Source organism: Leptinotarsa decemlineata, unplaced genomic scaffold, assembly GCF_025532065.1.
Source record: "Leptinotarsa decemlineata unplaced genomic scaffold, Ldec_3_MD MMD2_tig00026340_RagTag_RagTag, whole genome shotgun sequence".
Taxonomy (NCBI): Eukaryota; Metazoa; Arthropoda; class Insecta; order Coleoptera; family Chrysomelidae; genus Leptinotarsa; species Leptinotarsa decemlineata.
The window spans coordinates 6,047,243-6,061,812 of record NW_027412694.1 but is presented as its reverse complement, the minus strand read 5'-3'; the positions used below and the strand labels follow the sequence as shown (position 1 = coordinate 6,061,812).

General features: G+C 33.2%; 2 protein-coding genes across 3 annotated transcripts in view; one reads left to right on the top strand and one right to left on the bottom strand.

Moving 5' to 3' along the window:
- Positions 1-2,864, bottom strand: part of LOC111507534 (low molecular weight phosphotyrosine protein phosphatase 1) — a 59,761-nt gene extending 56,897 nt beyond the window's left edge. Inside the window, exons 1-2 of one of the 2 annotated variants that reach the window (XM_074183477.1) lie at positions 2,707-2,864; positions 2,118-2,305 (exon numbers count right to left, since the gene is read on the bottom strand). In XM_074183477.1, coding sequence (XP_074039578.1) covers positions 2,118-2,305; positions 2,707-2,737 — 219 coding nt within the window. In that variant the 5' untranslated portion in view covers positions 2,738-2,864. Of the gene's footprint in view, positions 1-2,117; positions 2,306-2,668 lie in introns of both variants that reach the window. The other variant, XM_074183478.1, reaches the window with a different exon arrangement.
- A 9,352-nt stretch (positions 2,865-12,216) lies between these two features.
- On the top strand, positions 12,217-14,104 carry LOC141485834 (DEAD-box helicase Dbp80-like). The gene is made up of 2 exons (XM_074183383.1): positions 12,217-12,470; positions 12,536-14,104. Exons 1-2 carry the CDS (start codon positions 12,411-12,413, stop codon positions 13,886-13,888), a joined length of 1,413 nt encoding a protein of 470 aa, XP_074039484.1. The 5' UTR covers positions 12,217-12,410; the 3' UTR covers positions 13,889-14,104.
- Positions 14,105-14,570: the final 466 nt, after the last annotated feature.

Below are 14,570 nucleotides of genomic sequence, written 5' to 3'. Positions count from 1 at the left end.
ATCTGGAAGGTGGTAAAATTTCGTACTTCAGCTTATGTTCCGGTCGCAGCTTAACTTTGAATAGAAACATTATGTGAACGAATTATCTCTGCGAGGTTCACCTTCTCGCTTAGCCTCTGGAAGCAGTTGGTTGCCTCCATAAGGTTCTGTTGAGCACCTGTCATAGGTTTAATCACCACCCTGCATCGGTGATGGGTAAGGAAGGGATGTTGACCCAGGGGCTTGTTGTATCCTGGCTCTTTGTTAACTTTAGGAGGTTGCGCAGCAACCAGTTTGGGGACTGGTGCTTGAACCTGTTTTTTGGGGTGGCAGTTTCTGGTCTCTCTGTCTGGCTTCGAGCTCCTCCGCCTTTTCCCGATAGACTGAACGGTCCCTGGAATTGGCGGGGAGATCTCCACCGCAGTTGGCACATTTTGCAAGCTCCCTGCGAGGCTTTTGACATTCATATGTTATTTCCACCACCTTCAGGAAATATATTATTTCTCTAAAGTAAAAGGTTCACCAACTTACCCCAACTTATCCGAAAGATAAAGTATGGTAAAAATTGACTTGCACTAAAAATAATCACAAAAAAACTATAACTAAATAGCAAAGACACTTTTTTGATACTACCAGAGCAAATCGACTGTATTCGGCTACTGCCAGCGGAGAACTTTCTCCAAGTAGAAGATCAACTGGCGATGGTTTATAAAATTCATTATCAGCAAGATTTATATTGTGAATGTGATCCCAATCTGAGTGATTAACTGATGGAGATGGTATTTTTTTTTCACAATTTTGGCAAAATAACAGCATTGAGATTTAGAACGGGACAGAATTTATTGATTGTAGAGATAGACAAATTAATATTCTATGTAAAAACTAAAATAGCCTTAGTTCGATAACCTCTGATCAGCTGTTAAATGTAAAAAGTGAATATTGTTTACGAAGAGCCAAATATCAAGAAATAATAATTTCTATGAAGCCGTATCAAATTAACTTGAATTTATATGGAAACTGAAACTTTCCTAATTGTGAAACGAAAGATCTGGTTATTATTTCAATAATTATGATATTGAAGGAAAACATCTGCAATGAGAAGCAATTCCTAATATGAATAGCAATAGCAATTTGAAAATGCACTAACTTGAATTATGGAATCCTTGCTGCAATTCCAACTAGCAAAGTGAAAGTGTTAAGCAGTTGTGAAGTGTATGACATAAGAGGTGAGCACTAGTAATTAGCGATAGCAGTTGCAAAAATTTAGAGAAATGTACCTACAAGAGAAAGCAAACTTGAAAATCTTGTATTTCAAAACTGTGTCCATAGTGGTAGCATACTAGTGGTACCTCCAAAATAACTACTTTTATATGAACATTGAATTATACGAAAAAATTAATTTTTCCTATTCATTTTATGGAATTCAATCGGATATCATTTACGGGAACGCTAAACAATATAGTATACAAAAAAATAAATTCTCACTCACATGTAGTACTGCCATCCTCAATGGCGTACATCGATGTTTTGGAATAACACACTTGTCTTATTGCCTCTTCAGCACTAATCTGGATAACATTACAACATAAAACACTCTTTTTGTTCATAACATCATGAATGAGGTATATCTTCTCAAATCACGATGACAGTAAGTAATGACATTCATACGTTTATTTGAGTTTATCCCTGCCATAGCAATCTTGTTTAAATTGAAAGGAGTATTGTTTTAGAAGGGATTAATTCTTGGAAGAGAAAGGTTTCGGCTTTCTATTTCTCTATCTTTATACAAAAAATGTAGGAAACTTCCAAAAGAATGAAGAAAGCAATTTCAATTGAATCAGAGGTAAGAGTGAATATTCATTTATTGAGCAGCATCCCGTTTGAAAGTTCTATCGCACTGAGGCAAATTCAGTAACTATGATTGAAACCAAAAAAACCAAACGCGATCAGATTCGGTATGTGCTATCATACTGGACCCGCCTCATCACTTATTTGAATTTGTAATGGTTTGTTGGCTAACACAGAATCCAGCTATATATTTAATCAAATAATTTGAACTCAAACTCAATAACTAAATCAAGAGGCTTACCTTGTTATAGGGCACTCAATAATTCAATTCAACAGTGTTTTGTTCTTACCTGTCTAGCTTTTCCGTCATACTCTACATTATGATTCCTTAAAATTTTTCTAGCTCTATGATCAGGAGAATTTCCTACATGCCATCCACCAATCCCTGCACTATCTACAACCCACTCATCTGCAGTACCCATTTCTTTTACTAAATGCTGAAATACAGCATCTGCAATAGGTGATCGACAAATATTTCCTTAAAGAAAAACATCTGATTACCGAATCAGTTGAAAAATTTAGCTGATATAAAACTGTAGACAAGATTGGGAATATTTTTAAAATAGTATAAATGAATTTCAACAATATCTGCTGTTTTTTTCCTGAAAAAACTGGAAGGAAAACATATATGTTTTCAAATACATTCAGATACCAAAATCATAACCTGAAAATTGGATATAAGCATTTAATTAGCAGCAATTTGGCATTACTTGTACATATTCAATATTAATAAAACCTTCCAAAGTAATTACCAGTTAGATACCACTGTTAATAGCCTTTTCTTCATGTACCATAATATAATGTAATTTGATGAAAAAAAAATTATTCTTATAATAATCACCATTACGGATATTAACTCTACAAAACAATAATATGTACCTAGACAGACAAATAACACTTTCTGAACCATTTCAAGCTATTAATTAAAAATTAATACTCAAGTAACTGCAACTATTATTGTTGTATTTCTGTCTGTGATTTTACTATTCTGTATCTGTGGGTGGTAAAGGCTAATTCATGTTGGAACGAACATCGCATAAAAAGTGCGATTTAAAATGTCGTGTTTATCGTAAAAAAGTTGAAAAAATTGAACTTTTTTGCGATTTCCGCAAAATGTTATACGTCAACATATAAAGTAGTTATTTTGCTTTAATTCTCGTTTTTTAAGCCCATACATCGAAATTGAATCCGAAATGGACGAATGTGTCAGGTTGTTCAAATTATATCAAATTTACCGTAAAAAGCTTCATTGAGAAAACCTTGTCTTTATAGTAGGAAATATTTTCGAAAATAGAAGAAAATATCACTATCACAATCTTGTGGCTGAAATAAATGAGAATTAGTGATCCAGAGAAATATTTCAACTATTTCAGGCTCACTCTCTCATTACTGAATAAATTATTGAATTTGGTTGGCCCCTCATTGAAGAAAACTCATTTTGCAAAAAAGAACCCCTCGCCTGGGAAATATTTTTAAAAATAGAAGAAAAATCACTTTCACAATCTTGTGGCTGAAACAAATAAGAATTAGTGATCCAGAGAAATATTTCAACTATTTCAGGCTCACTCTCTCATTATTCAATAAATTATTGAATTTGGTTGGCCCCTCATTAAAGAGAACTCATTTTGCAAAAAAGAACCCCTCGCCCCTGCAGGCAATAACGTTAAGATAAGTTACTGCCAGCAGTACACGATCCTATTAAACAAAACTTGAGAAAATTGTTAGTCCTATATTCTGATATGATGGGGTCTGGTTTTAAAAGTTGTAATTCGTATGAGTCGTATATCATCATTCAGGTTCATGTAATAAAATTTGAAATTCAACAATGAAATCCCTAGATATTGCCTGCTTCAACATGAACAGGGTATATTTGCGAAACCGCAAAAATATTATCGCAATCGTTCTAATATGAACTCGCCTTAAGAGTACAGAAAAGAGAAACTTTGAAATTGCCTTCAAGGAGTACACCAACTAACATTGCCTTCTTCAATTTGACACCTCAACGAACTTATGATGCACTGTTTGGAAGCTTTACTTTGGTGTAGTAATGAATAGGTTTGTTTTGGTTCTGTATTTCGAACTGTTATTGAACCGTCCTGTATCGACGCCGAATCAATGCGCAGAGCATTACAGTCACAGAACACTTCTGGAACGGTCCCAACAAGTAAAAAACCAAAACATATAAAAAAATTATTCTGACAAGTGTATAAACAAAGATTGGAGGTTAGGTACCTCACCTCTACTCTGGTATAACGATCATTGGACTTTTGAGTTAAGTTTAAAGACAAGAGTGAAAAAGTGAAACAAATATATAATTAAAGTGTGATGATGTTTTTGAAGACGTTATCTACGATTATCCAAAATTAAATTGAAATTATATTGTCCTCTCTTTGTAATCTTATACTAATGAGTTTGACAAAAACATGCCAAGAATAAATTTTTGGAATAGGCCTTTTCATCACATTTTTTTTGTGCGCATGCGTCACCATCAGCCATCTTTTTCGTATTCATGTTTTAAAAATTATAATATAAATGAAGTTTACTAATTGTAAAAAAAATTAAAAAAAAAAGTAGTAAGTCAAAATAATCAGAAAAGAATTTTGTACTACATTATAATTATGTTATCTGTACGAAAAGGAACAACAAAACGGTGTTGTTATGGAGTATGTAAAAGTGATACACGATACAAATCATTCAAAACCAACACATACACTATTTTATACACTTTCCAAAGCCTTGAATATCGCAAAAAAATAATCAAATCATCAAGCAAATTACATATTAAAGCATGTGCAAAATGTGAATTACGGGGAAAAAATGTGGCAGGAGTGACGGAGGTTTTAAATATATCGATGATGTTACCAAGGTTACTTAGGTAACTAACTTAGGTTACTAGGTGTAGCTAACTACATTCCATTGGAGAAAGTGGTCCAACTGAACAAAACCCTGATCCTTTAAGCTATTAGAAACTTCAACATACGTTGTATTTTTGACTGTAAATTTTATAAATTTCATATATATTATGTTGTATTAAATATTTCCCTCTGATAAAAATTACTAAACATATTCAATTCAGTATTTACATATTTGTCTAATTAATAATGTCATATGTACAGCCTCAAAATATTAATGACTTGATTTATTTATTAGTTCCATAAGTAATATTTTTGTCAACTGAAATATATTTTCAATTGCATCAAATAAATTGACATTATTAATAAGAATAAAACTGTAAATATAAATTTTATATGTTTTTAGATAGTAAACAAATGCTGATACCTAACCTCTCAATCAGCTCACTTTTTTCCTTTTTGCGGATGCCCATGACGTTTTAACCATTCACAATTATAAGCCTCAACTGAATCATTAACAAGTGAAGCACCATCAATGGTTTTTACCAATAATTTATTTGTTTGTAGAGATAATAATCCTTGCCCAGCAATTGTTGATTAAAACAGACGAATGTTTTGAATTACCGCCATTTCAATATGACGGCTACCCTTACGCTCGTCTTATGATGAAAGGGCCTATTGTAAAAGATGTGATAATAATAACGAATATTATTATTGCTTCATACATTTCACGTCTATCTGTTATGGTATAAGAATAATGTTGATATATAATTTTGTCTTATTTACAGGTCGCAATGAACTCTCCGAGTTTCTTTGTTTTACCGGACACATTATTGTAGATAAAATACCAAATGAAACACCAACTAAAATACTGATAAAAATGAGATTAAGAAAACGTTACTACCAAAATCCACAAAGCAAATGAAAAATTTTATTAGTGCGCAAGAGCAAATTCGAAGTTCTAAACGGTCCCTACTCAAATGTATGAACTAATAATTACCGTTCTGGAATAGTTCCGAATCGGTTCGCAGAAAACCAAAACACTTTGTGAACGATACTAAATAGAACGATTCTAACTGAACCAAAACACATTTTAATAACTGTGCATGAGCGAACTGTACAGAATTGAGAACCAAAACAAACCTAATATTACTGTAGTTCTTTCCCAACACCAAATCGTTATTTTTAACACTTCGACACGTGTTTCGATCACCAAGTGATCATCTTCAAGAGTAAGATTAAATTATGTAGTATTTAAATGTTATATATATATATATATATATATATATATATATATATATATATATATATATATATATATTATATTTCATAATAACAAAGAGGTAGGTGAAATGAGTTCTGCGCTGTAAGAAAATGACCTAAAAATCCGAAAAAATTCATATCCATATTCATTAGAATATGAAAATAAGAAAACAAATGATTTTAATTTTATCGGGCGTCACCGTACAACGAATAATAGTGACCTCAACAATTAGATTAATTTCCTGTTACTTCCACTGGGATGAAAAGTTCGCTTTTCGCGTCTCCTGTATGCGGGACAAAAGTGCCTAGTTTTCTGTTCTCTCCGGTTAGATGATACTAACGCGCATGCTCATAACTTACTTTTCCTCTCGGTAACCTAGCGACGAATTGTTTATCAAACTGTTTATGACATCTTGAAATACGTGACGACAGTAAAATTTCTGATCTGTGATTGAAAAACGCTAAATCAACGAAGGGATCGAATTTTTTTTCGGGCAGTGAGAAAAAATCGTATAGGCACCACAGGTGAAAAGTAGGACATACTTGCCTGCGAGACAAAATTTCGTACTGATGGCAGCTAATGAGCTAGAAAAACGTGCCTGCGGTTTTCTTATTTTTTGAGTGCTTCATCCAAGAATTTCCCCTGCTTATGAATATATGGGTAGGTTAGGTTAGGTCCAAAGTCAGTGGGTCCATTCGACCCTCCACCGCAACCAATAATTTATTTGTTTGTAGAGATAATAATCCTTGCCCAGCAATTGTTGATTAAAACAGACGAATGTTTTGAATTACCGCCATTTCAATATGACGGCTACCCTTACGCTCGTCTTATGATGAAAGGGCCTATTGTAAAAGATGTGATAATAATAACGAATATTATTATTGCTTCATACATTTCACGTCTATCTGTTATGGTATAAGAATAATGTTGATATATAATTTTGTCTTATTTACAGGTCGCAATGAACTCTCCGAGTTTCTTTGTTTTACCGGACACATTATTGTAGATAAAATACCAAATGAAACACCAACTAAAATACTGATAAAAATGAGATTAAGAAAACGTTACTACCAAAATCCACAAAGCAAATGAAAAATTTTATTAGTGCGCAAGAGCAAATTCGAAGTTCTAAACGGTCCCTACTCAAATGTACGAACTAATAATTACCGTTCTGGAATAGTTCCGAATCGGTTCGCAGAAAACCAAAACACTTTGTGAACGATACTAAATAGAACGATTCTAACTGAACCAAAACACATTTTAATAACTGTGCATGAGCGAACTGTACAGAATTGAGAACCAAAACAAACCTAATATTACTGTAGTTCTTTCCCAACACCAAATCGTTATTTTTAACACTTCGACACGTGTTTCGATCACCAAGTGATCATCTTCAAGAGTAAGATTAAATTATGTAGTATTTAAATGTTATATATATATATATATATATATATATATATATATATATATATATATATATATATATATATATAAAACAATTTTCAGCTATATAAAAATTAATTTCACAATATTCCTATCTAACGGATGAACAGCCGGAAAAACAACACATCATATATATATATATATATATATATATATATATATATATATATATATATATATATATATATATATATATATATATCCGCTCCGTGTTCTGTGTATTTTCTCCCCATAAGGATTATTTTCCCACAACGTTTCGGTAAAGTCTTATTTGTGCCTCAATTTATAGGGATGTATTTCCCTTTACCTGCGTTGCTGCCACTACCTGTGTTTGCTCGACTACCTGTTTTGGTCTTATTACCTGAGCTGCCTCTCCTGTCTCTGTTATTGTACCTGTATTGTCATGTACCGAGTTTTGCTTCTGGGGTTGAGCGGTCTGATTGCTTGTGCGAAGCGATAAAACGCGGTAAAGGGAAATACCCATCCCTATAAATTGAGACACAGAGTTCGAACTAATCAGTCTAGTTGAAAAAACCAGACATCACCAGAAGATGGCAAATGAGACTTTGCAAGAGACTTTGTGAAAATAATCCTTATGGGGAGAAAATATACAGAACACGGAGCGAAACCCGAGAAAACAGCTCATCATACTTTATCCGTGAGAATCTTCTAGTTAACATTTTAAACCTTTACGGGGAGAAGGTATTCCAACAAACAAGAACATTTGAGAAACTTCGAACAAAGAGGTCCAGGCTTCTCTGCCAACTCACGTTCCTTCGACGCTGTAGAGACCAAAAAATCATTTCAAACTGCGTAAAAATGAATTATCACCTCAAGACCCAGGCCACAGAAAACATCATAAAAAGAACAAGTTTTGCACTCTTACGAGCCAACATCCATGACGCCAGAAGACAACTAAACGAAACAGACACACAACGGCTTAGACTACATACACACAACTTTAAGCAACATATTTCATCCACTAATATGGGATAAGATTGACACACGAGCGGAATTCCGAGAAAACAGCTCATCATATATATATATATATATATATATATATATATATATATATATATATATATATATATATATATATATATATATATAAACGATAAGAGATAGTGTGTCGTCGGCTAAATTGTGGCAAAGTTGTGTATTTTAGAGACATATTCAATGATGTAAAGAAATCGAATATAGCTCGTTTGGTTCTGGAGATATACAAGAAAAACCAAAAAATCCCAAATTATTTTTTTGCCTATATCTTCTTTATTTGCAGACATATTGAAAATCTGTCCACATTTTGCTATTGGCACTTGAATATATCCATGAATCTTCTATACAGGGTGTCATCTGACTTGGGCCACCCCCCATCTTTGAATTTTTAAATACGGACCTGTATTTTTTGAATCGTTGACGTTCAATTTTATATTTCGGGATCCCCATGTACAGAAACGAATTTGAATAGCCCTGTATTTAAATATATATATATATATATATATATATATATATATATATATATATATATATATATATATATATATATATATATATATATATATATATAAAACAATTTTCAGCTATATAAAAATTAATTTCACAATATTCCTATCTAACGGAGCTTAAAATTAAACCATCCGACCATCGACCATCCTGAAATAATCCAGTTTTTGGAATATGTCCATACCTCAGAGTAACAAAAGGCTTTTTCCACCCTTACATTGAAGGCAGCATAACTTTATATATTTATAAAATAAATCATTTCAGGTGAAAAGGTATTAATAGTTCCTACAGGAAATCTGATTTTTATTGATGATTATGGAAATGAGGCCACTTTTTCTACCACCTACTAGATTTTTATTCATGTATAATTTTATAATAAAGGGCGTGGTTTACTGGGTTAAAATTAAATTATTTCAAATGAACTAATTCATAACAATGACAAATGTTAATTTTAAAAGTAATGAACTTTGCTTCATAAAATGAGATGATGAAATTTGTGATTTATTCTCAGATTTGATGAACATTTTTATGTTCTCTCTAATAAAACAAATCAACAAGGGAAACCGCATGGACATTTGGGAAAACTTGAACATCCATAAATTTAACAGTCATAAATCACTTATCGAACAAATCAATACACAACAAGATCTCACATTCAATATATTAAACAAAACCATACACATTCCTAGAGAAGATCTAACACGAAGAAGATCACCTGATGCAGAACAAATACAGGCAAATTCACCTAAAGAACCTGAAATACCTGAGTTAAGATGCTCTGACCGTATAAAGAGACAGACAACAGGATGACCAGTTCAGTTTGAGGAGTGCCAGAAGATGACAGTACTAACAACTGTCGAAAGCGCTCCATCCAAGCTTCAAATCCTTTTTGTAGAATTTAATATTGAAATACTCAAGATAAAGGAAAATTAGTTGCATCAATCAATATATATATATATATATATATATATATATATATATATATATATATATATACATACATATACAAACACAAAAATAATTTAAAAAAATGTATAGAGAGAAATGAGTAATTAATATGATTAAAAAGTATCGTCATAAAATTCTTGCAAACTATAATAGGGTCTCTCGCTAAGAAAATCCTTTGTAGATTTTCGAAATTCAGTACAGATTACTACGCATTTCAGGTAGTTTGGAAGATGGTTATACATTTTGAGACCATTATATGCAATATAGAATTTTCAATTAAAGTAGTGTTAGGTTTAACAGTCCAAAAAATAAATAAATATTCATATGTATGTTCTAAACATGAATTGAATAGTAAATTTTTCATAGTTAATTACCATTGATTAGAATGAGATATAACCTCAATCGTTTATTAAATTATATTCATTTATTATATTTAATTAAATTTCTTTCATTACCATCTATATTTGATTCATATTTCACTCGGAAATAAATTTGAAATTCATATTTATTTTAAATTTCTTTTATTACAGTTTGAATCTACCGCTACTCTTTATTAGAGTTTGTATACTAACCTGTCTATTAATTCATTTTTTTTCCAGTTACTTTTAAATTACGGCATGCAAGCCAACGTTTCAATGTTACAACATTGTTATCCTTTACAGTTGCAAATTTTAGTTTTGCTCCAGGAACATCTTCTGTTAAAAACATTCTTTTTTAATTGTACTCTACCTGTGACTTTACCATATGTTCATATGAGGATAAGGCAGTGTTTGTCCCTACCGAACTACTAGCGCTGCTAGTAGGTTTGTTCTGGTTCTAACATCCGAAACTGTTTGGAAACTGCGCAAGACATGATGCGTACAAATAAAAAATCTCAAACAGTCCGAAATAGTCTCGGACTTTTGGTTAAACCAGAACGCTTTTGAGGAGACCACTGTGCCACCTATAGTATATATGATGAGATGGAGACGAGAAAATACTATTGATCATGTCTATTTTATGTAGCGTATCCTTATAGTCAATTCAAATGTCCCTCAATCATCAATTATTCAAATCAAATAAATGAAAAAACATCCTAGCAAATATCCCAAACAAATTTCCACATGAATGCGCATGAGCAACGGGAAGAATTCTCAACAGTTCATCCTCGAGAGCAAGAACGACTCGGGACGGTTCAAAACAGTTTAGGATTATTTCGCGGTCGAAACCAGAACAGAGGATTCATCAGTCCGAAATTGTCCTCAATAAACCAGAACGCTCTATATCAACTGCGCATGATCCTGACGTCCTAGAACCTGAATTTCGTTAAACCAGAACAAACCTACCGTGCGTTCCACTAAGCGTTCACAACGCCTAAAATACTCATTCAGGCGTTCCACATGGCGACCGCGATCGTTGTGGTCGCGGCGAAAACGTCATTAATGACGTCATTACTTATGCTCACGCCTAGCTCACGACGACCCATCTCAAGAGGTGGGTGGATGTGAGCGTTTTGAGAAACTGAGCGCAATTTTTAAAACTAAAAGCAGCAAACATGGCGACAACAACAATATCGTTCTATTGTGCCGAACGAGATACTGTTGTGGATTTCAAACTTTCTCCTGCAGATGCTGAACGTTCGTTAAATAAAAAAAGGGTTTAATTTTATACTTGTGAATTATGATATATAATACTAAAATGGTTAATTTAAAAAAAAACTAACCTTTAAGAATCTGTTGTGGCCATTTTCCAAAGAGCTATCATCAATTGATGACGGGAAGGAATTGTAGGACATCCGGGAACACGTCGGACTAAATCTTCTTATATCAGCTCATGTAAATAATTTAATGTACATCTTAAAAGTCTAAAGAGATCAATAAAGAATTCCATGAGTAAAATTTTCAAAATCTATAGTGTATTAAGTGATAAAAAATAATTTACCTGAAATGACTTTTAAATTCTTCATCTGAATAACGAGTAATTACATTATCGTAATCAATAATACGTTGTCTAAATTTTCGTTTTTCACGATTATATTTTTGTAAAATTGTATTCCATTCTTCATCTGAGCTGGACGAACTAGTACTTTGTGGAGCATTATTTCGACGCACCAACAAATTTCCAACTGCCGCCGTAAAAGGCATTTTTATTATATACGAACATAAATTAGTTAAATACTCCTCTAAAATTAAAGTATATGCATAATTTTTGTTTAAATATCATGTTAACCATCAACTTTTTTTTGTTTTTTTAAACGCGCCATGTGTATTATTTAAATGAACGCTCAAAACGCTCCAAAATCCATTCCACTTTAATTAATGATTGTGACGCCCAGAACCAAGTGGAACGGAAAAAACCGTGGTCGTGAGCGTAGTCGTTGTGAGTGCTTAGTGGAACGCACTGCTAGCTAGTGAGTGATTTTTCGTACTTCAGAAAAAAGGTGCATTGTAAATAAATTTGCACAATAAGCAGAAGTTCATAAAAGTAAACGTTTTTATTTTATAAAATATCTTTATATTTGAAAATATTCTCTTTGACAAATTATTCGAAAGTGTAGGTACATTTAAAAGATAACCTAAAAGTTATTTTTCAATATGTCTCGAAAAGTAGATTGGGCCAAATATGTCTCTGATGCACAAAGAATATCCACTCAGGTTAGTAAATGGTACCTAAAATCTATTTATTTTTTTCAAAATTGGCATTAATCTTTTGTTGCTAGATACAAGCAGTTGAAATTTCAAGCAATGATCAACCTAATGAAAGAAAATCAGATAAAGATGATGATGCTCCAGAAGAATTCATCCCTGCAGAGGCCAGTCTCCTATCAAAAATCATTCGCAAAGGATTGATAGAGAGCAAAAATGATATCGAAGTACAAAGAAAAGATCCAAAATCTCCGCTATACTCAGTGAAGTCATTTGAGGCTCTCAATTTGAATCCCAATCTCCTTAAAGGAGTGTATGAAATGGGATTCAACGCCCCTTCGAAAATTCAAGAGACTGCTCTACCAACTCTCCTTGCTGACCCCCCACAAAATTTGATAGCACAGTCTCAGTCAGGCACAGGCAAAACAGCAGCATTTGTCCTTGCCATGCTTAGCCGAGTTGATATTAATAAAAAGCATCCCCAGGTACTGTACCTTTCTCCAACATATGAGTTAGCAATTCAAACGGGAGAGGTTGCTGCTCATTTGGCAAAATTTTGCCCCGAAATTGAAATGAAATTCGCAGTTCGAGGGGAGGAAGTGCCTAGAAATACAAAATTGACGGAGCATATCATAATTGGTATGCCTGGTAAAGTTCTGGATTGGGCGTTCAAGTTCAGAGTTTTCGATTTGAAGAAAATTGATGTTTTTGTATTGGATGAGGCCGACGTGATGATTGCCACCCAGGATCATCAAGACCAGTGCATGAAAATACACAAAAATTTGAGTCCTTCTTGTCAAATGATGTTTTTTTCTGCAACCTATGATCAAGAGGTCATGGATTTTGCAGAGCATATTGTCAAAAATCCTATTACCATTAGATTGAAAAGAGAGAAGGAAATCCTAGATAACATAGCACAGTACTACGTGAGGTGTCAAACACACCAAGATAAATACAATGCCCTTACAAATATTTATGGTACAGTGGGGGTTGGTCAGGCTATTATTTTTTGTCACACTCGAAAAACTGCATCTTGGCTATCTGAAAAAATGTCGAAAGATGGTCATGCTGTTGCAGTTCTATCTGGTGATTTAACAGTTGAACAGCGAATTAATGTCCTTGACAGGTTTAGACAAGGCAAAGAAAAAGTACTCATTACCACAAATGTTCTCTCAAGGGGAATTGATGTAGAACAAGTTACTATTGTTGTCAATTTTGACCTGCCTGTGGATCTAAAAGGAAAAGCAGACTGTGAAACATATCTGCATCATATAGGGCGTACTGGTAGATTTGGAAAAAAAGGCATCGCTATCAATCTCGTAGATTCAGATCATGCTATGGAGATATGTAAGGCTATAGAAAACCATTTCGACAAAAAAATACGTTATTTAAATTCAGAAGACTCAAAAGAAATAGAGAAGATTTGAAGAATAGAAAAAATAATCTCTAAATATTCATAAAACACCTAGGAATGAGTTAGTTACTCGTTGACTGTGAACTATGCCTTGTATTCCACCAAATGCCTTACCCCCTGGTTGAGTGCTCTGATATAGAATTATTTCCACAGGGTAATTGTACAAAAGGTGTCATTTCCTTAGAAACTTTATTTTTCAAGAAAATACCAAATTATACTTTTTGACGTCTATTGACCTTTTTTTGACAATCAACAACTACAACTTTTTTGTATGAACATATCTCATTCATAGATAACTAAATGGAACAAAAAAAAATTACTGAATGATGAACAAAATATGTAATCTGTAACATTCTCCCCTCCGTGAAAGTTCTTAAGAATTTTCACCAAATTCAACATCCACCCTACAGATTTTGGTTACAGGACGTTTGAAGACCCCTGTAGATGTTTTCACTTCGACTACTCTCGTAATATTATCCTTTCCTGGAAATACTGCCGTGATTCTACCCAGTGGCCAAGTATTTCTCGGAAGGTGGCCATCTGCAACAACGACTACATCTCCAACCGCAACAGGTTCATCAACCTTGATCCATTTTGCACGCTTCGATAAAGTCGGTAAATATTCCTTAACTCATCTCAACCAAAATATCTCTGCCAGCCTTTGAGACTTCTTCCACTGCTTTCTTAGGTTTTGT